Raw genomic sequence first — 25,506 nt, 5'->3', positions numbered from 1 at the left:
AAAACAGCCTAACAGTTCCTCAAAAGATTAAGCATAGAGTTGCCGTATGACCCAGAAATTCCACTGCTAGGTATATACCCAAGACAATAAAAATATGTCTGCACAAAAACTCGCACACAAGTGTTCACAGTGGCATTATTCATAATAGCCAAAAAGTAGAAACCATTCAAATAGCCATCAATTGATGACTGGAAAAATAAATTGTGTCATATCCATACAACTACTAATTCAGCAATAAAAAGGAATGAAGTACTGGTATATGATACAAAATGGATGAACTTTAAAAATATTATGCAAAGTGCAAGTGTCACCAAGCAGAAGCCTATGGGACCTTCCTGGGACAGACTATAAATGATCTGTATTTGCTCTTAAAATATTGTGTCACTTTGGTTAAGTGAAAACTATTGTTTCACAGTGAACTATGATCTTATTTGACCAAACGTTTTGAAAACTTTTTGGTATTTTTGACAAACTTCCCAAATATCAAATTCTAATTAAAGTTCGTTTGACCTCCAGCTAACTTTGGGATACTTCAGAGGGCCACGAGGCACCTGAGAGAGAAATATTAAACCAACTAGGATTATTTGGTATGTTAAATTACATGGGAAGCATTATCACACGAGGGATAAACCTAATTGTTAGGTTATACTATATGGATGTCATTAATATAAATGTTCTAGAAATTATAGGAAGTTCCTAAAATTTAAATAAGCCTTGATATAATGTTATCAGTCATAATTCTAGTTATTACCTTAAAATGTATGTCACAGCAACTTGGCTAAGTCCGTTTGTCAACTGCATTGCAATGAGATCTTTAACCATGCCTTCTTATGTCTTTTGTCATTCATAAACAGTTACTGTTTCACTCTGATGTTTTTGAAAAAAGGCTTCGTCATCATGAAGATTCAAAGAAAGGACTTTTTGACAAGTACAGGTTTCTGATAACTTTCAGATAATACTGCTGAACTAAGTAAAAAATTAAAGAATTGTAATGGAAACCCTGATGGTTTCATAAAACTGTTAACAAAAAGGATTAGTTACATAGGACTGAATGAACTGATAAATGTGGTTATAATTTTATGGTTTTTGTCCAAAATATTATTGGCTTTTAATCTGTTTTCCAGATATAAGGAAACCTTTCCCCTTAAGCTAATTATAATTTTTTTTTGCGGTACGCGGGCCTCTCACTGTCGTGGCTTCTCCCGTTGCAGAGCACAGGCTCCGGACGCGCAGGCTCAGCGGCCATGGCTCACAGGCGCAGCAGCTCCGCGGCATGTGGGATCCTCCCGGACCGGGGCACGAACCCGTGTCCCCTGCATCGGCAGGCGGACTCTCAACCACTGTGCTACCAGGGAAGCCCAGGCTAATTATAATTTATAACAACTTGGTAAATTACATTTTTGTAAGTAAAACTGAAACACTTATCTTTTCCCTCTACCTGATCCTTCCAGAAATTGGAAATTCTTGGGTTTCCAGCAGCCTTATTAGGTAAATGAGAGAGGTCACCTCCTGACAGGTGCAGGAATCTCAAGATATTTGGGGGACTTCAAGAAGAGAGAAATTCACCCAAATCTATAGATAGTGCAGGCACAACCTGACGACAAGCCCATGGTGTGGCCTTCCTGGTCTTGAGAGGCCTCTTAAAAGTTCTATCTGAGGTTCCTTATGAAAAGTTCCAGCAAAACCAATTTAAAAGAGCCTATGTGATCAATTAACCAGACCTACTTTGCAAACAAATTAGTTTTAATTTGGCTATATTTGGTAAAAATGAGGGCAATTTTAGAAAGAAAAAGATTATGTTTCAATGGATATTAAATTCTAGTTTTGTTAATTCAGGTCAATATTTACTGCTTAAGACTCACTTCCCAAGTAGCTTCTTGTTGCTATGTTACATTATTGTAAAGTCTGAGTTATTAGGAGGATATTCTAAGCTTGTTTCTGAAGTCAATCACAGTACTGTATCTTTGGATGAAGATCAGATGCCCCATGACCTGCAACCAGGAGATTATGCATACTGGAAAAGGCATCATTTAAAGAACCCTTATCAAGTATTCTTAAATACCTCATGCACAATGAAACTGAAGAGAGTTAAGTCTTTAATTCATATTTCCAACTTAGGAAAGACCTCTGCATTGTACTGGTCTATAGAAAGGTCTATTGGTCCCAAATAATATCCACACCAGGACAAAAAGAGGATGACAGCCATGGTAGGCAGCTAACCCAAGAATCTAGACCAGGTCTATAAGCCCTATCATACTAATTTAATTGAACCCTTACCAAAACTTTGTCTCCCTATCAACGCTGAAAGTTACTGTTTTACTTCTAACCACATTTTGCCCCCAGTGTTTAAGATGGAAAGAAAATTCTCTAGTGAAGTTGTCACAGAGTATAACTACTCATGACACGTATCACTCCTTGCTTTAGGTCTCCTGCTTGAAGCACATGTACAATGTTTTGCATGACAATTCAGTGTAATTGATAAAAATCTATAGCCTACAAAGTGTTTCCTCATCAGCATACCTCTGTGCTTATTTATTTTGTCTGATTATTTTCTCCCAATGTGGATAAGTAGGCAAATTATATACACATACACACACACACACACACACACACACACACACACACACACACACACACACACACAGTAGGCCTAGCACCGAGGGACATCATGGACCTAGGACAGGCAGCAACCATCCTGGCAACAAGGGACAATTATTTTGATTATTAATGCTTTCTATCAAAAGTGGGAAATGTGGAGGAAATTTTCACATATTGAGGTCTGGGAAAGTAATTCTGGCTTATACATGACTTAAACTGAACTTTAGGCTAACCAAAACAGCCCGTTTGTGGCCTACAAAACATACATTGTACATCTGCTTTAACCACTGAAGAAAAGATTACTTTTTTAAAAAATGGAATAACTGTGGTTCAGGCATCCAAAATAGAGCTGGATGGCCATTATGGACGTGGTTTCAGACTATTTTACTATATTACTGAGAACTTCAGTTTTCTAAACAGTATCAGACTCAAGGACACCACCAGGTGTTCTCAAAACAATATCTGCTAGCACCTGCCAAGTGCAACCTTACGGTCTCAAGGTCTCCTCTCGTAACTGTGAAACCTTTCTCTTACTTCAGGAATAGTAGTGGCAAACAGGCAGCTCATGCTATAGCCTCCCAGCTAGGCCCTAGATTCTTTAGCCAGAATAGTATTAGATAATAAAATTGCTTTATATTATATTTTGGCAAAAAAGGAGACATATGTGTATTGACCAGTAGCTCCTGTTATGTATAATTTGTATCTCTGGACTGGACAGCTGCATGTAAATCAATGAAGTTAGAACACTCCCTCATAGCATACACAAAAATAAATTCAAAATGGCTTGAAGACTTAAATATAAGATGTGACACCATAAAACTCCTAGAAGAGAACACAGGCAAAACATTCTCTGACATAAATCGTAGCAATATTTTCTTAGGTCAGGCTCCCAAGGCAAGAGAAATAAAGGCAAAAATAAACAAATGGGACTTAATCAAACTTATAAGCTTTTGCACAGCAAAGGAAACCATAAACAAAATAAAAAGACAAGCTAGGGAATGGGAGAAAATATTTGCAAATGATGCGACCAACGAGCGCTTAATTTCCAAAATATACATTCATACAACGCAATAACAAAAAGCAACCCAATCAAAAAATGGGCAGAAGAGTTAGACATTTCTCTAAAGAAGACATACAGATGGCCAAGAGGCACATCAAAAGATGCTCAACATCACTAATTATTTGAGAAATGTAAATCAAAACTACAATGAGGTATCACCTCACACCAGTCAGTATGGCTGTCACCAAAAAGTCTACAAATAATAAATGCTGGAGAGGGTGTGGAGAAAAGGGAACCCTCCTACACTGTTGGTGGGAATGTAAATTAGTCAGCCACTATGGAGAACAGTATGGAGGTTCCTTAAAAAAACTAAAAATAGAGCTACCATATGATACAGCAATCCCACTCCTGGGCATATATCCAGAAAAGATAAAAAGTCTAATTCCAAACAATACATGCATCCTAATGTTCATAGTAGCACTATTTACAATAGTCGAGACATGGAAGCAACTTAAGTGTCCATCAACAGATGAATGGATGAAGAAGATGTGGTATATATGTACAATGGAATACTACTCAGCCATAAAAAAGAATGAAATAATGCTATGTGAAGCAACATGGATGGACCTAGAAATTATCATAGTAAGTGAAGTAAGTCAGACAGAGAAAGACAAATATCATATGATATCACTTATATGTGGAATCTAAAACATGATACAAGTGAGCTTACAAAACAGAAACAGACTCAAAGGCATAGAAAACAAACTATGGTTACCAAAGGGGAAAGAGGGAGAGAAGATATAAATTAGGAGTTTGGGATTAGCAGATACAAACTGCTATATATAAAATAGATAAACAACAAGGTCCTACTGTATAGTACAGGGAACTATATTCAATATCTTATAATAAACTATAATGGAAAAGAATATGAAAAAGAATATATGTGTGTATACATATATACATATATATGTGTATGTATATATATTATATATGTATAACTGAATCACTTTGCTATATACCAGAAACTAACACAACTATAAATTAGTATAATTTAATACAACTGTAAATTAACTATACTTCAATTAAAAAGAAAACCTGGAAAAGTTGAAACGCAAATATGGAATAATTCAAAAGGCTACTTGTTTACTGGATGTAAGTAAAGAGGATCCACTCCAAAACTTATTTTCCTGGTTGCCATCTAAAATAGGAGGACTATTTTCGGGAATACTACAAGGTGCATTTTAATCATTATCCTCATTGTAATATGTCTACTAATTTTCCAACCTTTGTACAGGTATTATGACAAAGCAATCAAAGAGAGAGGTAATGTTTTCATAATACGAAATGCTGATGCTAAGTTTGGAACTGGGGAGTATATCCAACTCTCTGTCCATGCCCCAGATTGGGGCAGGACCATGCCCCATTTCAGCAGGAAGTATTCAGAGCCCCATTCCCTCAAAGATTTGGGAAAAGTTGAAACAGAGTAGGGGCTAAAACCAAGTCCTCCTAAAAGTGAGTTTCTCTGCCGAGTTAATGATTAACTTCTCTAACCAAAACTTTATTCCCTTTCTTGTCCTGCACCGGTTCCCCTTCAAGTTTGAGGAATATCAAACAAAAGAAGGGATTGTAATCAAGTAGAACGCTATGGGGCCTTCGCTGGACAGACCCCTCCATATCCTCCATCTACCTCTTGTTTATAGAAAAACTTTAACCTCCTAGGCTTTCCCCGAGTTCCAAAGAACAAATTTAATTAGAGATGCAAGGAAATGCAGAAACAAAGGAAAACAGTCAAGCAAGACAAAATAATAATAGTTTAGCCATTAAACAAAGTCAAGGACCTTTAGCTCCTCCTCAAGGGCTACAGATAATATTCTGAGACATATCCTCGAGCTGTTATGCAGCTACTGAAACCCCCACCAGGTGGAAGAAGTTAACTGAAGGCTGACCACAAACAGGTAGGCCCCAGACTGATTAGAACCAGGAGGCTGACGATGTTGACTCCTGATTACCTCACCACCAACCAGTCAGAAGAATGTCCACGAGCTGATCACATACCCCACAACCTTCTCCCTCACCCTGCTTTATAAACCGTTCCCTGAAAGCCATCAGGGAGTTCGGGCCTTTTCCTTTGGAAGTTAGCTTCTGGTACTACTTGCTTGGTGCTCTGCAATAAACGCTGCACTTTCTTTCACCGCAACCCAGTGTCAATAGATTGGCTTTGCTGCACGTGGGCGAGTCAACCCAAGTTGGCCTGAGTAACGAAAGAAGCCAGTTACAAAAGTCTACATTATCCCATTCTGTCCATTATAGGTAAATTCATAGACATAGAAAGCAGATTAGTGGTTGCCAGGGTCTGGGGTAGGGTGGAATAGGGAGTCACTGATAACAGGTTAGAGTTTCCTTTGGGGGTAATAAAACATGCTCTGGAATTAGATAACGGTGATGGTTGCATAACCTTGTGAGTATACTAGAAAGCACTGAATCATACACTTTAAAAGGGTGAATTCTATGGTACGTGAATTGTAACTCAATTAAAAAAATTTTTTTAAATGCACACACACCAGAAAAAAAAATCCTACCACGTACGATAGTTAAGAGATGAGTGGGCTTATGTGCGCATGGCACAGTGCCCAGCATAGAGTTCCTCATGGATAACAGCTGTTTTCATTTTCCACAATCTATGTAGGGTCAGAAAGACTGAAGGTAGGACAGCCATAAACATGGTTACATTAGCCTAACGTCTCTGCCTCTGACGTCCTCAGGGATATTCACTGCAGGGCCCTACCTCCTTCTCTGCCGTCCACTGCCTGGCGTTTGCACCGTTCCTCGCTCTCAGCTGGGCAGTCTGTCCGGCTCCCACCACCCAGGCTACTCAGGCAAGAGGCCCACGAGCGCGCCTCCGCCACTGTCCTCCCTCTACAAGCAGCCCGGCTCTGCTCACCCCGCCCACCCCCGGAAACCAGGCCAGGAGACCAGGACACTTCCGGCTTCACCCTGGACCCACCCCTCTCTCCTCTCCAGGTGCTTCATCTTTAACCAAAGACCTGGTTTCTAGGGCAGAAAAACCTGCTTGGCCCTGGGCTGCTCTCACCACAGGCTCCCCATTGAAACCCAAGATAAAGAGGCAAGGGCTCCCCCAGGGCTGGTTCTGAGGGCAGCTAACAGATGGGTGGCAGACTGCAGGTAGCAAGAGCTCAGGCTAGTATGTTGTCAGGATTTGTTCTCTCCTGCCAGCTTCTTCCTTCAAGCTGGAGCTGAAGTCACAGCTCACCCAGGATGGCAGCTCCTACTGGCAGGATAAAAATAGCCCTCAGTTTGACTACTGGGCCCACCCCACGTGTGGCCAATTCAGCCATTAAGGGCAAGGAGAGAGGAAACAGGACAGAATGGCTGTGACTTCCCTGCCGGGAAAAGTAGTCCAAGGAGCCTCCCGCTTGCTGACACACGAACGATGCGGGATTTCAGGGCTCACAGAAAGTTCCAATCACATCGGTGCCCTCAGCATCAGCATGAAACCTCTGATGATTGGCATGAATGTTTCTGACTTTTATTGTTCATCGACCCCTTTGAGGATTTATGGGAGCTCTAGACCATTTCCTCAGGAAAAAAAATCCACAGAGGGGCATTTTCACAAAAAATTACATATGATCTCAGAGGATGTACAAAACTCTTGATGCTAAGAGGTCCATAAATCCCTGGGCCAGAATAGACTCTATAGTAAGGCAGAAAGAATTTAGAACCCAGCCATCAGAAATAGCAATGAGGTGCTGGAAAAGGATGGAAGCAAGGATGTTATCTGTCCAGCACTGCATCCTAAGAATGCCTTCTGTCTGTGCTGGGGTCAGGGGCACCGTGGGGGATGCTCTAAGTGTGAGACAGACCCTTGGGCACCCACAGTTCAGGGCCAGAAACAGCAAGGAGACACCTCGGATCAAAATCAATAAAAGAGCTCCCTGGGAAGTAGCTGGAGAAGGAAGCCCCAGAGAACTGATATATAATCCAGCCTCTACTGATGAGGCATTTCTAAAATCGATTGCCTCATCCCTCACTGGCAGAGGTGGCCTCTGTCGGGTTTTAGAGGTTTCCTGGGCACTTCCAATCAGCTCTCTGCTGGGCCACATCATGAAATCACCACCCTAATGCCAAAGCCAGCAGTTATCCAACGCTGAGGTTGTTGCTCCCACCGGGGGGTGGGGAGGTAGGTGGGGCAGGGTTCCTAGCAGTGGAAGGACGACATCTCAGTGCCCTTGAACATACTGGAAGTGCCACCAGAGTGTCAGGCCATTGGGCCAGCGGGGAAAGGAAGAGATTTGATAGAGAGCCTGAGGGGCCCCGGAATTCCATTGAGAATAATCATATTCTTCTCCAGGAGGACACAATGACTGTGGCTCCTCTTGAGAACTCTAGAGCCAGCATTTGGGCCTGTTGAGAGCAACAGAGTCCTCAGGTCAGCCTCTTACCGATTAATTATCAGAAGGCAAAGATCCCATTTTCAAAGAGGTTCGTCAGTTGATCAAAGAAGTCTAACTGAGAGCACTGGAGTAGCCCGGGCTGTCTCCAGGGTCTGGCCACCACCTGCCCTCTCCCCTGCTCCACCCCCTGTCTCGTCTATACCTCTCTGCTGCTGCTGGCTTGGTGTTTCTGGTTTCAAGCCTCCCATTGCTTTAGAGTAACTGTGCATTGCTTCTGTTAATTTTGGTATCTACAGATTTGCCCAGCTTCAGAACCCAAACTCGAATGACTGCCCTATATTACTGTGCTAGATTCTATCTCCAAAGGGTGTATTTAATGACTGGTCTAAAACCTCAGCTCTCAGTTTCTAGCAAACACCTTGAAGTAAAAGAAGGCTTGGCCCAGGAGTCAGGCAATGTGGGCTCTAGTCTTGGTTTTCCACTTAACTTATAGGTTTTTTATGTCCCCTGGGTCCCTCAGTCTCATTACCTGGATATGAGCGGATTGGATACAAAGAGCTCTGTGATCCCTTTTGACTTTCCTGAAGTCAGCTATAGGTCAGCTGCAAGGTAGGGATCCTCCATGGGCCACTGAGAGCACCAAGCCTTCCAGCCCCAGTGCTGGGAATGACCTCAAAAGGGATCCCAGTGGGGTTCCTGGAAAACATTCCAGTTCTTTTAACACAGCTCACTCCATATCCCTCTGGAAAGACTACACAGTGCCTCGTCAAAGTCCTTCCAGTGGAAACTAGCGTGGATCGCTATTGCATTCTCCTTCCCAAGGTCCATTCCCTCTTCCTCTAGTAATGGCACCCTAGCTTTCCCTTAAGGAACTATCTTCTCTCTATTCCCAGTCCTTGAGGGTTGAGCTCCAGGGATAGGCTCATGAAAAGCTGGGCAAATAGCCTATTTTTCACCCCAGTGGTTGACTGATGATTGGACCAAGGACAAAAGGCAGACTCAAATCAAGACTTTGGCTGGAGATGCTGGTGGCCTTTTGGCCTCCTTATGAGAAGAGTCTGTTGGAATGAAGCAACACAGAGGGAATCAGAGCTGGGAGCTGAAGAGGGGATAATTGTTGAGAACATCATCTGAGCCCCTAGATCCAGCCATGCATGAAAGCCTACACCTGGACTTTTTAGTTACCTGAGCGAATAAATCCACCCCCACTTTTTGTTGTTGTTGTTTAAATGAGTTTGAGTTGAATTAGGTGTCAGTAATGTGTTCTTTGAACTTTCTGCTTTTCTCATTCATGCATGCCCCTCTGTCAATGTTGCCAAATCCTAGCCAATTTTTTTTTTTTTTTTTTTGCGGCACGCGGGGTTCTCACTGTTGTGGCCTCTCCTGTTGCAGAGCACAGGCTCCGGATGCGCAGGCTCAGCGGGCCTGGCTCACGGGCCCAGCCGCTCCACGGCATGTGGGATCTTCCCGGACCGGGGCACGAACCCGCGTCCCCTGCATCGGCAGGCGGACTCTCAACCACTGCGCCACCAGGGAAGCCCCCTAGCCATTTTTGATTAAAAGAAGAGGAAGGGGAGGAAGAGGAGAAAGAAGAAGAAGAAAAGGAGAAAGAAGGAGAAGGATAAGAAAAAGTCGTGAAATCTAAAAGCTGCATGAAAGGCAAGGTCTAAGGTAGTGCTGCTAATTAGATAGCATTGTTGCCACCACTCCCTGCCCTGTACCCATCACAAATATCACTCATTTATAAGAATTCTTCTCAATGCAGAATTCTTGACAGCCATTGCCAATCATTCGGAGTTGCCTCCAACCTGAAATCTATTTTCCAACAAAGCTAAAGAGACCTACATCATTACACTGGGACTGGGACTGGGAGATGGTTTAAACCAAAGCAGAGGATTAACTACCATGGCCTGTCTGGAGGACACTAGTTGATCACAAAGACAGAAACAACTTTGATATACTGGCAAAATCCAACAGTGCTAATAGTTAGCCCTGAGCCACTGCCAGGGTCAGCCCTTGGGGAGGGGTCTCAGAGAGAAAAGCATAGAGTTTGGTTAATTGGCCCCTGGAGCTGAAGCATGGGCAGGAGAGGTCTGGTGGGTGCCTTCTTAACCCAGAGGGCTAGGCAGCCTCACATGGCAGCCTTGGGGGGGGCTCTGCCCTGGCCCACACCCAATGTCAACACATGATGGTGAGCCCCACCTACATGCCAACTGGCAACTCAGGGCTCCCGAGGCTGCCAGTTCTGAGCAGGTAACATTTTCTTGGGCATAAACCTCTGATAACAAGTGCTGGTTCTTTCTAAGTTGGCACATTTCTAATTCTGAAGCTGACGGATGCTTTTCTCACTCTCCCAGAACTCAAAATCAACTTGACATTTCTAAAATTACATTTTGAAGGCGATGAATCTATAAAGTGCAAATAGAAACATTCTGGCTCTCTCCCGTAAATGTGAATATTCTTTCTACATTAGCTGGGACAGGGGGAGTGGGGAAGGGAGACTTGCACCTCCAAAAGATGAAAGTGTTCAAGGAGCAGGTGCTCTCTGAATGTCCCTGAGAGTTCAGAGCAGCTTCACGACATGGGATGAAAATTAAGCAGAAGCAAGATTGGGCACGAAGAGGTGAGGCACCTTCGACTTCTAGACGAAGACAGCCCAGCCGCGAGGTGGGTCCCAGAGGAAGCCCCCTGGCTGGGCCGGCACACAGGACACTTAAAAGAGAATCAGGCAGGGCTTCCCTGGTGGCACCGTGGTTGAGAGTCCGCCTGCCGATGCGGGGGACACGGGTTCATGCCCCGGTCCGGGAGGATCCCACATCCCACAGAGCAGCTGGGCCTGTGAGCCATGGCCGCTAAGCCTGCGCGTCCGGAGCCTGTGCTCCGCAACGGGAGAGGCCACAACAGTGAGAGGCCCGCGTACCGCTAAAAAAAAAGAAAAAAAAAAAGAGAATCAGGCAGCAGCTTCTTCTCCTTAAACTGGAGAGGTGTTCGAAGGGGCTTTGTGTGAGCCACGATGGAAACACACCTATCAAGAGGGATCAAGAGCCTGGCCGAGAGGACTGCAGATGGGACACGGAATTGAATCTTTTTTTTTTAACAAAAATGTAAAAATCCAGGGAGAAAATGCCTTTTTTTTTAAATTGTAGCAAAGGCTGTCCAATGACCACAATCCTCTTCTCCCCTTCACCCACAAATCAACCATAAAATGCAACCTGTTAGTATTTAAAGTGATCCATTCAACAGAAAAGAACCCCGCACCCCTTGCCCTCCGCCAACCAAGCTCCCTGGGCCTCCAGCCTGGACAGAGGGAGTCAGGCCCTCCTGCTTCAACGCCTTACAGTGGCTGCTGTGGGTTTTTACAGCTGCAAACAAATGTGACCCAGGATGAAACCATGAGGCCTTAATCAACATTCCACACAGGGCAGCTGCATTCAGCAATCATTAATCCAGTGCTTACAAGGTGCCTCCAGGGTGCTCATTAGTGGGGAGACAGAGAAGATTTGGGGAAATAGAGGCCTTGTTTTCTGGGATTGCAACACCCGGTGGTAGAGGCACATGCAGACAGCACAGGCCTTCTGAGGAGATGGGAGGCCAGGGACAGAGATGAGAAGCAGTTCTCCAACGGAAAACTGCGGGCTACACTTTGAGAGGTCCCTGTGGGGGAGACGGGGTCTGAGGAAGCTCCTGAGGGGTGGGTAGCATCGTGAAGGTGGCTGAGGGCACGGAGCCGGGCCATCCTGGGTAGAGTGTGCAGCAAACGCACAGGCCGAGAGAGAGGGAGGCTTAGGGGCACAGCAAGCCCTCCTGTGGTGTGGGGGCAGGGTAGTGAGCTGGGGCCCTGGGGAGGTACACCGATCTCCTCTAAGACCACGAATGCCAGGCTGAGGAATCTGCTAAATGAGATTCTAACGAAAGAGACCCCTGTGGAGGGCCGTGCTGCTCCGGCCCGGAAGTGAGCTGAGCTGAACAAGCCACATACGCACCGCCGAGTCCCCGGGGCCATCTTACCTGCGTCTCCTTCCGCGCAGAGGAAGGAGCGCCTTCCGCAGGCTGGGCGCCAGGCTGGGCCTCCCCTGAGCTGGGCAGGCCCAGCGTCTCTGTGCGCGTGGAGAAGTGGCCCCAGGAGACCCTTTAGGGGCTGGGGACTGAGGCTGCAGGCGCAGCAGACACCTCCCAGCCCAGCTGAGCTCGTAGAACCAAGGCCTTGCTAGTCCGTCATAGACTCCGCCCCGACTCAGTGAAAGGCGTGGAACACGGGCTTCTGCGGATGTGTGTGGCCTCTCAGCCCATTACCGGTGACACGGGCGGGAAGAAGAGGCAGCAGCCCTGGAGTCTCTGACAAAGGTGGATTATCTGAGTCGCTTATGTGCCCGCACGCAGAACTGCCGCCCTCACCCCTGCCCGCGCTGGCAGGAGTCCCCGCCCCTCCCCCACCGCCGGACCTGGGGGATGCATGGGTCCCCTCAGCAGCTTCATGCAGGTGGGACCCGTCCTTCTCCCCCGTCCCTCTCCAGCCTCTACTCCCACAGCACCTCCCCACTGAGTCCACACGACAGACTCATTTATTAACTTGACTTTGCATGTCAAATATCTTTTCCGTTTAATTAAAAAAACAAAACAGTTAATATCACAAGGGGCTCCAGAAATACATGCTTTTGAATTCCAGCCATGGAGAGGACTAAAGGAGAGCTGGGATCTGCAGGTGTGGCTGCCTTCCGCAGAGGGATTTGTGCAGCCCCGACAAGCTCACTGCCCGTGAGAGAACCCACCGCACAGCAGGCAGGGGCCGCGGGACAGTCTTTGGTCGGCGGGAGCTTCACCCAGAGCTCTCCAGAAAGTGGCTCGGCAGGAAGAGGGTGTCTCCCTACAGCCCCCCGCTAAGGGGGGGCACGGGCAAAGGGGTACAAGAGGAGGCATTTAAGCCTCCCTAGCCTCCCGCTGCCTCTGAGGCTGTAGGCCACCTTATTTAAACCTAACAAAAAGTAGGTTTATGATTTGAACTTGGACCTTGTAGCAGCCCAGTGACACGTCGGCAGCCACGATGCAGTTGTGGGCAGGAAAACGGTGGGCCTGGAAACTGCTCCTAGACCACCCTGTATCGTCAGGTCCACATAGAGAACACACAGGAACCCTTTAGACCAAATAAAAGTAAATAATCATACCAATATAAACAGGGCCTTCGACCCTTTCATTTTATTAAAATGGCACGTAAATATTAAAACAGCATACTGATCGCTTCCTACATCTGCAAGCCCCCCGGGTGTGCTGATTTGGAGCCGCCTGTGGACTCCTTCCTGGAGGCTGCAGACTCATGCATTCAGCAATTCATGTTCTTTGTCGGTTTTCCCAACAGCATCAGGATTTGATAATGGGTCGAGATCGGCGAAAAGGCTGAACCAGGCAGTCAGGTCCGAGGAGGGCTTGGCAGGCTCTGGGGAGAGAAGAGCAAACATGAGCACACCTACCTTGCTAACTCCCACCTCTGCCAGGCTGCAGGCAGGTGGGCTCAATCCGACAGACCTCATTGCTCTTTGTCGCTAAGCCTTGTTAGGGTATTCCATGCCCCCCCGTTGGCCGGCTGGCTGAGCAACATTTTTAAACCACGGTCTTTACACAGTTCAACGCACAGTGATCCTTTGTGTTAACCCACACCTGCACCTCCACCCAGCGATGGCCACTGCCCGCAGAGCTGCCTGAAACCCCAGGCCCCATGCTTCACCACCACCAGGAAATATCAGTCATTTCAGAAATCAGACTGAATGTCTCAAGCAAGGTGCTTCCTGGAGGAATCTTTTCAAATCTGCTGGGTTAAGAGAAACACCGTGTGTTACTCTTTTCAGCCTTCAAAGCAACAGGTCCAGAAGGGGGGAGGGGGGAGGGGGGATGGCACCTAGGCCTGACTGCCCCTCTTCTCTCAAGGTCACTGCCTTCTTTAACCCTCTCCCATCAGAGGAAGGGGGCCTGTGACAGGCCTCCCCTTCCCCACTGGGCTCTAAATTGCCCCCATACCCCTTACACTCCAGCCTCAGTGGAACAGCCTTCAGCTGTCCTTTCACCGAACCACCTGCCCTGACTTCTTGAGTGCCACGATTACAGAGCCTAATTATTTTCCAGATGAGGAGAACATTTTCAAAAGAGCGCCTGATGCAAGTGATTTACAAATAAGTTGGGGGCTCCTCTCTATATAAATCATTCCACATGAGAATCTAAGTTCATTCGCTTGGATGACCCATGCTTTTTTTTCTTTCTACAACGGGTGGCAGTATCAAAAGCATAAAGTAAATGTCTCTCTGACAGGTTATCCTTCTAGCTGAGAGCAGCTAGGAATGTGCTTGCCATCTGCTTGAAAAGAGTCTCAAAAACTATTGGTAGCACAAGTTGCTAAAAGTGGTTATATGACAGTGATAGAGAATATTGATGGGATTATACCAACATACACAGGGCTTTTGATCTTTTCACTAAAAAGCACTGAAACATTAAGACAGTATACCGATCACTTTATACTTCTGATTCTCCTCCCTTTGTTTTTCAAAGTCTCTTGTGGATATATTATTTTATAATGAGATAATAATGCATCTATTACAGAGATAAGCTATTGCAAGCAAGACTAGTTAGTAACTGTGCAAGTTATTATTATGTAACATTAATTTCACACTGTGTGCAGTTAGCCCCCAAAACACTTGGGTTATTTTGATATGATAAACTGAGACTTCAGAGATCTCAATACAGCTTGGCGGGAGTGGGGGAGACATCATTTTTTTTAAAAAAAGAGAGTAATTTCTCTTTCTTTAGTCATGTAGGAGGTCACACAAGGAAACTGTATGGGGCAAGATTGACTTAGGAGGATTAGTGTGTTCTTGATAGAGAATATCAAGATATCTTAGATAGGGAGGGTGGGAGGGAGGGAGGCGCAAGAGGGAAGAGATATGGGAATATATGTATATGTATAACTGATTCACTTTGTTATAAAGCAGAAACTAACACACCACTGTAAAGCAATTATACCCCAATAAAGATGTTAAAAAAATAAAAAGAAAATAAAAAAAGATATCTTAGAGACAGCACCAGTGAAAACACCCTCCATGCTCACCTCCCCTTCCCAGCACCTTCAGATGGTGGGTGTGGCCCTGCTGTGAAGAGCCAGGTAACTATACCTCAGGGGCTTGGGGGTCCTCACATTCCCCAGACCTCCACTGTGGGAGGGAAAACCAGGTGCAACTATTTGCACAACACCTAAAAAACATCAAGGGAATGCTTTCTGATGATAATAAAATTGACACTTCCTTTAACTTCCTGTGGTCAACACAGGGAAAGTGGGTGATGACCAAAGGAAGACAGAGAGCTGCAAATACAGACGAGATCTTCCTCAGGCAGATGTTTTGTCTCAAAAGAACAGATTTCACAAGCTCGAAAGGCCCTCTTTTGACAACTAAGACACCTGGCTCTTCATGAAAAGCACTAACCAAATGCCTTGTCTGGTGGAAGCAATGGTATTTTCAGCTAAGGATCGCCAACCTCAGTGGCCTTTTCTCCCTTACTGTTGTCACCCAATCTTGGGGAGCACCCAGTCACATGGAGATAGATGTTTGAGTCTTCCTCATTAGATTTGATAGAGGGAGTTATGAATTAGGACATTAAGCCAGGAAAAAAGTTAGAATGTTAGTTCCTAGGATCATGCCGAACTCTCCACCCATGCAGCCCCTCCTCTGAACCCAAGGTGCTCACATGGAAATTAGTAAAGAAATAAAGAGAAGGGTGTTAGGCCAGTGAAAGTGAAGGCAACTGTCATTTAAGGGGGGGATAGAACACTGTATTACCTTTCACTGCAGGGCTACTGCCATTTGGACTGCTTGCCTTTGGTGCTGCCCATGGAGGAGAAGTAGTATTGACATTGCTCTCTGACCGGCCTAATGTTCAAAACCAGAAGATGTTAGATCTAGGGAAGGGCAGTTACACTGCCCCATCAGTTCCTGGGGCACGCACATGGCTCTCAACTCCGATAGCCTTCAAAGAGAGAGAGGAGGGTGGTGTGCAAAGACCCTTCTCCCATGTTCCTCATACCCGGAATATGTTTTAGGGGAGAGTGGATATGTATAATCATGCCCACCTTAAGAGTATGGGAAACTAGGGGAAAGACTGCATTTTGAAAAGCAAATGAGAAACTGCTAAGGCTAAAGCATGCTTGCTTTCAGTTTTATACCCATTTTTCTTACCAAGTGACATCATTTCATGGTCACACCAAAGATTATCAATAGTGTTGCAAGGAAATCAAGTGCCTTGTTTTCCTGTCACAAATGGGGAAAGCTTAAAAAAGTGAATACCATTAAATGTAGCAACAGAACTAGGGAATGGCTGGTCTTCTCTACTTCCAATATGATCCAGTTCATTTATTTTCCGTACAGCTAATTTAAATTGGGAAGTTTAGCTAATACAGAGAAATAAATGGCAGTCCAGTCCAAACATACAAGAGGAAAGAACCTCCCCTTAACTTGATGTCGTACCCTTACAAATGACATTGATCTTGTCTAACCCACTGTTCTGAAAGGCCCCCCTGTGCTCTGCCTGCCCCTAATGATTAAGAGGCATTCAGCAGTCCTGCTTTGGGAGAAGCAAGCCTAGTTTCCCCCCAGTATTTACTGTCTGTGCTGGATGTTTCAGCATGACTCATTTAATTTAGAACTTTACCATATACTTCTTTTGCACGTCTGCTTAAATTCTTCATGTGTTAAGTCCTGTCTTCTCAATGAGACAGGGAACTGTTTCTTCAATGTGCTCCATAACACCTAATGTGGTACAGGTAGGTGTGTGTGGGTTAAGTCCATTGTTGATTCTCATTGTGAAACGTCAGATGAGGCACCACTGTTGGGTCCAAATGGTTAAAACTGTATCCTTTCACTGGGATGCTCTGGTCGCAGTGTTTCCTACAGAAAAGCTTTTGTCTCTGATAAGGCCCCCATGAGACATCACGTTTAGATGGCAGAGTTCAGTTGGGGCAGTGAAACCAAATTCTGAAGCAAGCAAGCCACTCAGTAGATGCCACAAAAATGATAAGATGTAATGCTGTTTGTTTCCCCTACCATTCTAAGATTTGTGATAAGGGACCTAATTATAGAATCATACTATATTGATTAGCTTGTACTTTTGTTTCATCTCCTAGAGTTCTGAGCCCCTTGAAGGCAGGGACCATGTATTATTCATCTTTACATCCTTTAGTGCACTACCTGGCACACGATGGGTGTTGAAATTAAGACAAACTATTGAAGAACTCTTTTAAATCATGAGAAGTACACTTAACGAAGCTTTAAGAGATGGCAAAGCAATGCTTGGTGCAGTAGATGCTATAATACTCACTGGTTGATTATTTCATTTTAGGCAAGTAAACACAAACATCTCTATGAAGACTAACCAATGACAAGTGAAACAGGTGGCCTGTGACCTATTTATTGGGCATAAAATAATGAAAACATAGAGGGTTTAAAAAGTATTGTTATCCATTGGAAAGGTACTTGAACATGTTGTTAACATAATTGACAAACAACGAAAAGCACCAAATTTTAAAGGAACTTTTTGGGAAGATGGAAATGTTCTAACACTAGACTGTGGTGATGGCTGCACAAAAAAAAATTACCAGAAATCCTTGAACTGTTCTCTTACAATGGGTGAATTTCATGGTATGTAAATTATAGTTCAATAAAGCAGTTTTTAAAAATGACCAGTATTGGGCTTCCCTGGTGGCGCAGTGGCTGAGAGTCCGCCTGCCGATGCAGGGGACACGGGTTCGTGCCCCGGTCCGGGAAGATCCCACATGCCGCGGAGCGGCTGGGCCCGTGAGCCATGGCCGTTGAGCCTGCGCGTCCGGAGCCTGTGCTCCACAACGGGAGAGGCCACAACAGTGAGAGGCCCGCGTACCGCAAAAAAAAAAAAAAAAAAAAAAAAAGACCAGTATTTGGTGTAATCCAGGAATAACATAACCTCCCTGTTTCCTAGAAAATTGGCCCATGGGCATTTTCCTTCTACACCCAAATCACATAAATAGTGGTAAACGTAGGAAGTTAAAATTGGAGTTTTGTCATGTGCCAAATAAAGCTCAAAGAGGAAGCATCTAACTGGGTCAATTTTACCTTTTTCCCTACAATCCTCTTCTGGACACCAAATGTCAAGACCCACCTGTGCTCTGCAGAGCCTGTGTAACTTTTCATCAACGCCTACAGCCTGGCCTCCATCTCTTAGGGCAGTGGTTCTCAAAGTATGGTGCCCATGCCACTGGCAGGGGCATCACCCACTGAATCAGAATTGCTGGGGATGGAGCCCAGGGAAGCACAAATCCTTGGCATCTGTCATGCAGTGTAGTGTGAGAGGCCCTGCCACAGTGGTCTCCAAGGAGCTGCCACGGTCGCCATCTCTGTCAGGATCAGGGTCATCTTGGTTGAAGTCAGAGCCGGGACAAGGAGAGAGACCCTCCTCGGAAACCGAGAGGTCTGCTTTCAGGACCCCGCCTCACAGGTCCTGGAGCTTTAAGCTCCTTGACCTCGTCAAGCTCTCTGAGTTCAGGGAGGACCACACTTCCAGAAAGATCCTGAACAGATGCAGAGAAAAGGCAGGTGAGGGGTATGGAAGTCCACCGCTCCCGGATCTCTGAATGCTATTTGAAACAGTGGGGACACGAGAAAATTCTTCCCATTTCAAAAATACGCACAACGTTTGTTTTTTAAAGTGGTGGCAGAGAATGCTGGAAAAGCGGTGGTTCAACCACTGTCTTTTTCAGAGTATAAAGTGGAACACTTTCCTACAGGAGGCAGAAATAAAGCCACATACCAAAACGGAGCTCCCCTCACTTGATGTGATGGGCATGTTCCCAAATGGCTATAAACAAATAAAATGACTGTATATCAAGTCATATTTTTAAAGCACCAGAAATACAAGTTGTATTTTTAAGCCTATAATTTAAAGGATTATAATGGCAGACTCCTTTGTAAAGACAATGTCTTCTAATTGGATTCCTTTGTAACTATGGATTTTTGAATATTGCTCATCTAAACGCTCACGAACATGTGGAAGTGATATGTGGAGTGTGACATGTGGAATCTATGGGTTTGGGGGCTTCTCTGCAGCAGAGGACGTGGAGAAAAGGATGAGGGTAAAGACATCCCCCTTTGGGAACTAAGATGATGGGGAAAGTATACCTCAAAGTTTCCCATCACTATTCCCTTGTCCCATAATGTGAAGCAGAAACAGCAGCCAGTTTGCCAAATCACAATCTCTCCTCAGAACAGCTATTAAGCATAAGTCTAACAATCCAACTATACGCACATGAGGGAAGAAAATGCTACAGTTGTGACACCAGCTCTATACATATATTTTAAGCAAATACTAAACTGAGCTGCAGTTTCACCCTCACTCATAACACTTTGGGAATTATTTAGGGGAGGGGTGCAACTAGGGTAATTATGTATGGAACGCCAAGCCAGACTTCAAAGGTCTTGGCTTCTATCAGGAAAAAAAATGCTATTTAACGAGAACTTACTGTTGCTAATATTCCTGTAATTGCCTTCAACTGTTCTCTAGTTGGTATTAATTAGTTGGCTGAGGCGTTTTTAACAGGAAGGTGTGGCTGGAAAGATGTCTCCCCATCTCAGAGAAATTGTGTCAGGAGATGGGTGGTGAAGAGAGGAGGCAGGAGAAGCTGAGAGCTCTGTGAACAAGATGCCGAGCCTAGCCGTCGGCTCCTGTGATATGTCAACTGTGCTACCCGTTTGCAGGAAACACATATAAAATTTTATTGGAGCAATCCTGCCCCGCTTTACTTACATAAGGGAAAATATAAATCAGCCAGAAATAACACCGGCCAGCTAGAGCAGCAAGTAAAGCCAAAATAATACCACCCAGAGCAGCACTTCACCATGAATGTAATATTTCACTAACTGGGAAAGCAAAAGCCCAGGCTGGGTTGACGAGCACAGCCCAGGGCACTCTGGGGTGGGGTTGGCCATGAAGGGGAGAGTGGGAAGACCATGGTCTTGGTGGCCAAGCACCAGCCTGCTGTCCACACCTTCTCTGAGCCCCGGTTTCCATACCTGCAAAGGGTGGATATAAATTCCTGCCTCATTAGGTTGTTGTATGGATAAAATGGGATCCTGGTGGTGAAACGAGGGAATACAGAGGCTGTAAAGAGCAGGCCCTCAATAAATCTAAGTTGAACCTCGATTTCTGAATAAGTCAGCAGACATGAGAACCAACCCCTGAGATTGTCTTAGGACTGTTTTCTTTCCTATTAGTGATTCAATGTCAGTTGATCTCTCCCTTCCTTTTTGCCTGCCATCCATCCATCCATCTACCCATCCATCCAGATGTCTCTGTCGAACATCTCTTCTAGGCACTGAGCTATGATCGGGAAATATGATGGTAAGCAACACAAACATGGGCCCTGCCCATGACGACCTAAAGCAGACAAAAAATTAAATCAATTTTACAATGAGGTGAAATAAGAGGAATGATTAAGTACTGGGTGTAAAGGGAATGGAGAGCAGAAACACCTAACACTGACTGCGGGGGGAGTCCCTGGAGGAAATGACACTGAACAGGAGAACCTGAAGGATGAGAAGTTAGCCAAGCAGAACAAGCAGAACATGCAGGTGGGTGGAGTGCTCCGAGAGGAGGGGAGGGTCAGACTCCCTGGAGTCCAGCTTACAGATGTAATAAATACATGGTTCTCCAGCTGAACAAGGTCATTGAGTCATGCTAAGTAAAGGCATGGGGGGTATGGGCAGTGATGAGAACGGGGCAGGCCTTAAAGGACTTTGTAAGCCAAGCTGAGGAGTTTAGACCTTATGTGAATGGTGGATAAAACCACAACAGCTTGGCAAGTCGTGAGACCTTTCTGGGGTCCCTTGATTTCCTCATCTATAAAATGACGGTAGAGTAGACGGTCACCAAGGTTCCTTCTGTGGACTAACGGAGGCACTTAAATTCTGCAGATTCCCAAGACCTGGGGATGTGCCCAGCAGGCTTAGAAAGTGCTGCTTCTTTGATGGAACAAACAACGCCAATGGCTCATGCTCTGTTCAGGTTATCTTTAAATGCGGCCCAGCAGCCTCTTCTTTCACATTATTCCATTTGAGTCCTGGAAATATGTTAGCCTGGAGCAAGGCTAAGCCAGAAACAGCAAGAGGAGAGCTCTGGTTGAGGAAAGGTGACTCTAAGAGAATGATCACGCTAAGCTTTCCATTACACTGGCTTTAAATGGAAACCCACCCAGATGGCAATAGGACCTCGGAATTAGGTAAAACAAAAGGATATCCAGAAGGAACAAAGGGCTGTATGTTGGTGAGAATCTGGAACAAGACCCCTAACTTTGGTTTGCAGAATCCTAAATTAAAAGATGTCCTGGTGCACTTATTTTGAGGAGATGGTTATCTTTTCAGTATCAGCGTCTGTTTCTAAATTAAATTTTGGATGTTGGTGGGGAATTAAGAAGAATGTTTAATGAGGCCCGTCAGCCTTGCCGGGTCTCTACCTCAGGCAGCCCCTCTGGCTGGCCCTCTTCCTACTCACTTTAAGAGGCCTCAGGAAGGTACAATTTTCTCATCACTGTATGACACAGAAAACCCCAGCCCCTATCATGCTGGCAACTTCAGAAACCCTTAGAAGGTCTAGCTAAAATTAACTCCTTAAAATTTTTAAGCACAACTTGATCCTAAATGTAAGTTCCTTTGTTTTGCTCTCCTAGAGGCTGAAGTAGGTGGGGGAAGGAAGATATCATTGTTCTCTTACTAAATCCCCCTTCCTTTCTACTTCCCCAGAGCAAAGGAGAAGAGTGAGGACACAGGCCAAAGAGGAGAGGAATGCAGAGGAGAGCAGAGAGATAAGGAGGCGAGAAGACTGAAGAGGTGGAGGAGGGAGGGGGAGGGAGGGGGTTTGGAGTGCGGAAGGGAGCTGAGGTATCAGCAGCTGTGGCCTGGAGCCACCCACCTCTGTCCTCTGAACACTGCCCCTGAGGATACAGCTCTGCCTGGACCTTACAAAGAGCTACAAAGGTGGTGGAGAGACTGAGCTAGACAGCACTACAGTGAATGAGGGGGCGATGGCTAGCACAGGCGAAGATTTTTGTAGACAATCTCGATTTCACATATTCTATTCTGGAATGTCACCCAACTTTTGTGGTTGACACAACCCTGCCTTCCCACACCCACATGCCTCCTGCACGACTGCATGGTTTCCCCCCCGTCCCTGTGCACAGCCAGGATGCCCAGAACCAGGATAACAGTCTTTATAAGCCCTGCTCCTCCAGAAGCACCCAAGGCAAGGCCTGAGGGAGCCCGTCCGGGAATCGCGTTTGCCGTCAGAGACATGGTACTTGGAGGCAACAGAACAGAATGGGGAAAGGCATGGATTCCGGAGTCTGGCGGCTCAGGCCCACAATCCGGCCTGCCTCCTACCAAGAGGTATGATCTCGGGCAAATTACTTACTGCCCTGTTCCTCAGTTTCCCAGGCTGTAAGCTGGAGATGATGCCAGTAACTGCCTGGGAAGGGTGTGGTGAGGATGAAGTAAGTTAACACACGTAAAGCACATGGGAGTGCTTGGCCCACAGCGCATGCCATAGGGAGAGCTGGTTCTTATTATTTTACCACGATAAAGGGCAAAGTCACAGAAGCAAACAGTTTTAGACCACAGCATCTCTGAAGTAGGGGTTAACCCAGGGATAAGAAGATGACATTTGTGGAAAAGTAAAAAGCTCCTTCAGATGACTTGGGTCTCTCCTGATAGATTATTTAGTGAGTCTAATACCTCGTATTACAGATGAGAAGGCAAAGGCCCAGAGAATGAGTAGCCTGACCAATTGCTGCAAAGTGAGTGCAGGGAAGGGAGTTTACAGAAATAAAACCCAGGCTCTGAACCCTCTACCACTGTTTGCCTTGATGAGCCAATATGCCAATGAGCCTTCCTACTCCACGTTTAGTTTGACTACTTACTTATATCAGTGGTTTATTTGATTTAGTTTTTGAGATGATCTGGATAATCAGGGGAAGTAGTTTCAATATGAGGTGTCAAAAGTTTAATAATTATTTAGATTCTTTTGCGATTCATGTGTATAGATGGGTTTTCTAGACCATGGATGCAATGGAAAAAAATCTAGAGCCAACATCCACCTTTTGCTCTTTTTTTAGGAGGTTGGAGGGAGTCCTGACAAAAGCACAGAATATGGTTAGAACTGGATTACATGATCAATCATCAAAGCAGGGAGCCCACTCTTTATCTGTACACGTGTTTTGAAGGTTTTCTGAATTAGAGGGCATCACTGGGGCAGAATTGTTGGGGCTGCCTGCTGGTAACCTGTAGGTGTATAGAAGCTGAATGGGCTTCCTCTTTAAAACACTGAAGTTCACTTTTCTTTCTGTCATTTTGAGTTCCACAGACATTCAATTTATGGCTGTTGGCATGCAAAGGAAACAGGATAACTCAGAGGTTACAAAAATAACTCCTTTAACATTGATCTTGGTAGAACCCCAGCAGAGGAAAGGAAACTTTTAGCAGCCAGAATGGTCCCTTTATGGTAAATCAGATCATGTCCATCCTCGGTCCAAGATGCTGTGATGGTTCCGAGTTCTTCCAAAGGCTATGAGGCCCTATGTGGCCCTACCCGTCTCCTCTCCAACTGCCTCCCTCTCTCACTCCAACCCCAGTGCTTCTCCTGCAGACCCTCGACCATACCTGATCTACCCTGTTGTTCCCCCAACACTATCTCTGGCTCTACTTTTTCCTTTTCTCCACATCGTTGGTCACTTTCTAAGCTACAATGTAATTTTATTATCTTTACTGTTCATTATCTCCTCTTCATTAGAATGTGAGTTCCAGGAAGGCAGAAGCCTTGTCTGTTTTGTTCTCAGGTGAATCACCAGTGCCTGGCGCCCAGAGGACTCAATAAATATTTGTTGGACAAATGAGAAACTTGCTAAAGTGCTACTGGGGTGGTAACCTCCACTGAGACTCTGTTTGCCTGAGAAATAAATGGCCTCCCTTTGAAGCACCTCTTTCTCTTTCCATAGCGCGAGCTTGCATCTCTCTTGCCGTCAGATCACCTCCCTCCCTCCTTAGACACAAGTGTGGTCGTGTGCCTTTCTCCTGGCCATGGGGCAAGGCTGAAGTGCAAAGCCCACAGCCACCACACTTGTCCTAGCTCTCAGGCGGAGTTCTGGGGACAGCGCCCTGGGCCTGAGCTAGGATCTTCTTGCTCTACCTGCTCAGGAAGAGGGCATGTGGCTCTGACTTCTCAGTGTCAGCCTGGGGCGCTCACAATAGAGTGACACTTGGCCACACCAGCGAGGGAGAAGCACTGCCACCACTGCTCCTGGGCAGCAGCAGGGGCCCTGGTGTCTCCAAAGCTGGGGGCGCCAGGGGGATTCATCCTCCAGCACATCTGGAGAGTCTCCAGCAGCCCCCAGCTCTGAGCTGTGGATCCCACTCCGGCCCCTGACTCTCCCACGCCTTGTTAGTGCCTCTGCCACAGGTGGGTGGTGGTGAAACCCAGTCTTTGTCAGCCTTGCTTATCTGAGGTCCCAGCAAAAGAGGTGGTGAAACCCAGGGGTGAAAGTCGGGGCAGAGGTGTAGTTTTGGATTGCAGTTATCCCTCCTATCTCTAACTCCATTACTGAGAATAAATGAGATGGCTACAAAATAGGACTCAATAAGAAAGATGAAAGGAATCATGTATTTCATAAAAAAGAGTGAAGACTTTTCTTTTGGTCTTGCCTACCAACTCTTGTCATGTCCGTGATCTCATCTCCAAAGACCTGAGGTGTTTTTTTGTTTTTTTTAATTCAATAGCCCATAATTACTTAATCATTCCAGCTCTGCCACTTGTTCTCAGCTTTACGAGCCAGATAAACACGTTGTTTATTAAAGGAGATAGCCTAAATTCATGGAAAAACCAAAACAATTTGAGAATTTCTTAACAGTGATTCCGGTCTTACAATTAAAGCATGAAAGGAGGAAAAAAAGTGTTGAACTACTAAAATGGTTTCCTTCTCAAGGTTTGTTTAGAAACTCAAACTTCAAAATTTAAATTTCAACCTGAGTGTTAGTTTTTGCACTCGAAATCAATGTGCTCCCCACGTAAGCAATTCTTAACCAGTATGTGGGCTGCTGGTGAGCCTCGGAGTACCTTAAACCCTTACCAATGCTGCCGATCACTTTTGATCAGTGTGAAAACTCTACTTCTGCCGTGGTCGGGCTTCAGGGGACTGTTGGGCCATGTGTTTCAGGCAGAACAGGAACAGCTGAGCTGAGGGCATACTCAGGGTACTGGTAAGCCCGGATGGAGAGGGAAAAAGCACCCAGAAAGCTCCGTGTCTACGGGAACGTGGAGAATGTTGCCTCATGAGTATGTGGGAGAACTCAGCTAGGGTGAGTGCCAGGAAGAGATAGCAAAGTCAACAAGCCACAACTGTGAAGGCAATCTGATCCCTCAAGTGTGCCATGAAAAAGTCTAAAATCAAAG

The 25,506-nt window shown here is 45.5% G+C and overlaps 1 protein-coding gene across 13 annotated transcripts in view; it reads right to left on the bottom strand.

Annotated features, from left to right (window-relative positions):
- Nucleotides 1–13,110: 13,110 nt before the first annotated feature.
- Nucleotides 13,111–25,506, bottom strand: part of ICA1 (islet cell autoantigen 1) — a 180,637-nt gene continuing 168,241 nt past the window's right edge. For 10 of the 13 annotated variants that reach the window (XM_079932562.1, XM_079932563.1, XM_079932564.1 and 7 more), the window contains 2 exons: nt 15,828–15,917; nt 13,111–13,441 (listed from right to left, as the gene is read on the bottom strand). In XM_079932562.1, the coding sequence (XP_079788688.1) occupies nt 13,320–13,441; nt 15,828–15,917 (212 nt within the window). In that variant the 3' untranslated portion in view covers nt 13,111–13,319. The remainder of the gene's footprint in view (nt 13,442–15,827; nt 15,918–25,506) is intronic. The other 3 variants (XM_079932559.1, XM_079932560.1, XM_079932561.1) reach the window with 1 other exon arrangement.

The sequence above is a fragment of the Stenella coeruleoalba genome, assembly GCF_951394435.1.
Source record: "Stenella coeruleoalba genome assembly, chromosome: 9".
In the NCBI taxonomy this organism is placed as follows: Eukaryota; Metazoa; Chordata; class Mammalia; order Artiodactyla; family Delphinidae; genus Stenella; species Stenella coeruleoalba.
Note: the sequence above shows the minus strand (reverse complement) of the source record. Positions and strands in the feature narration are given on the sequence as shown.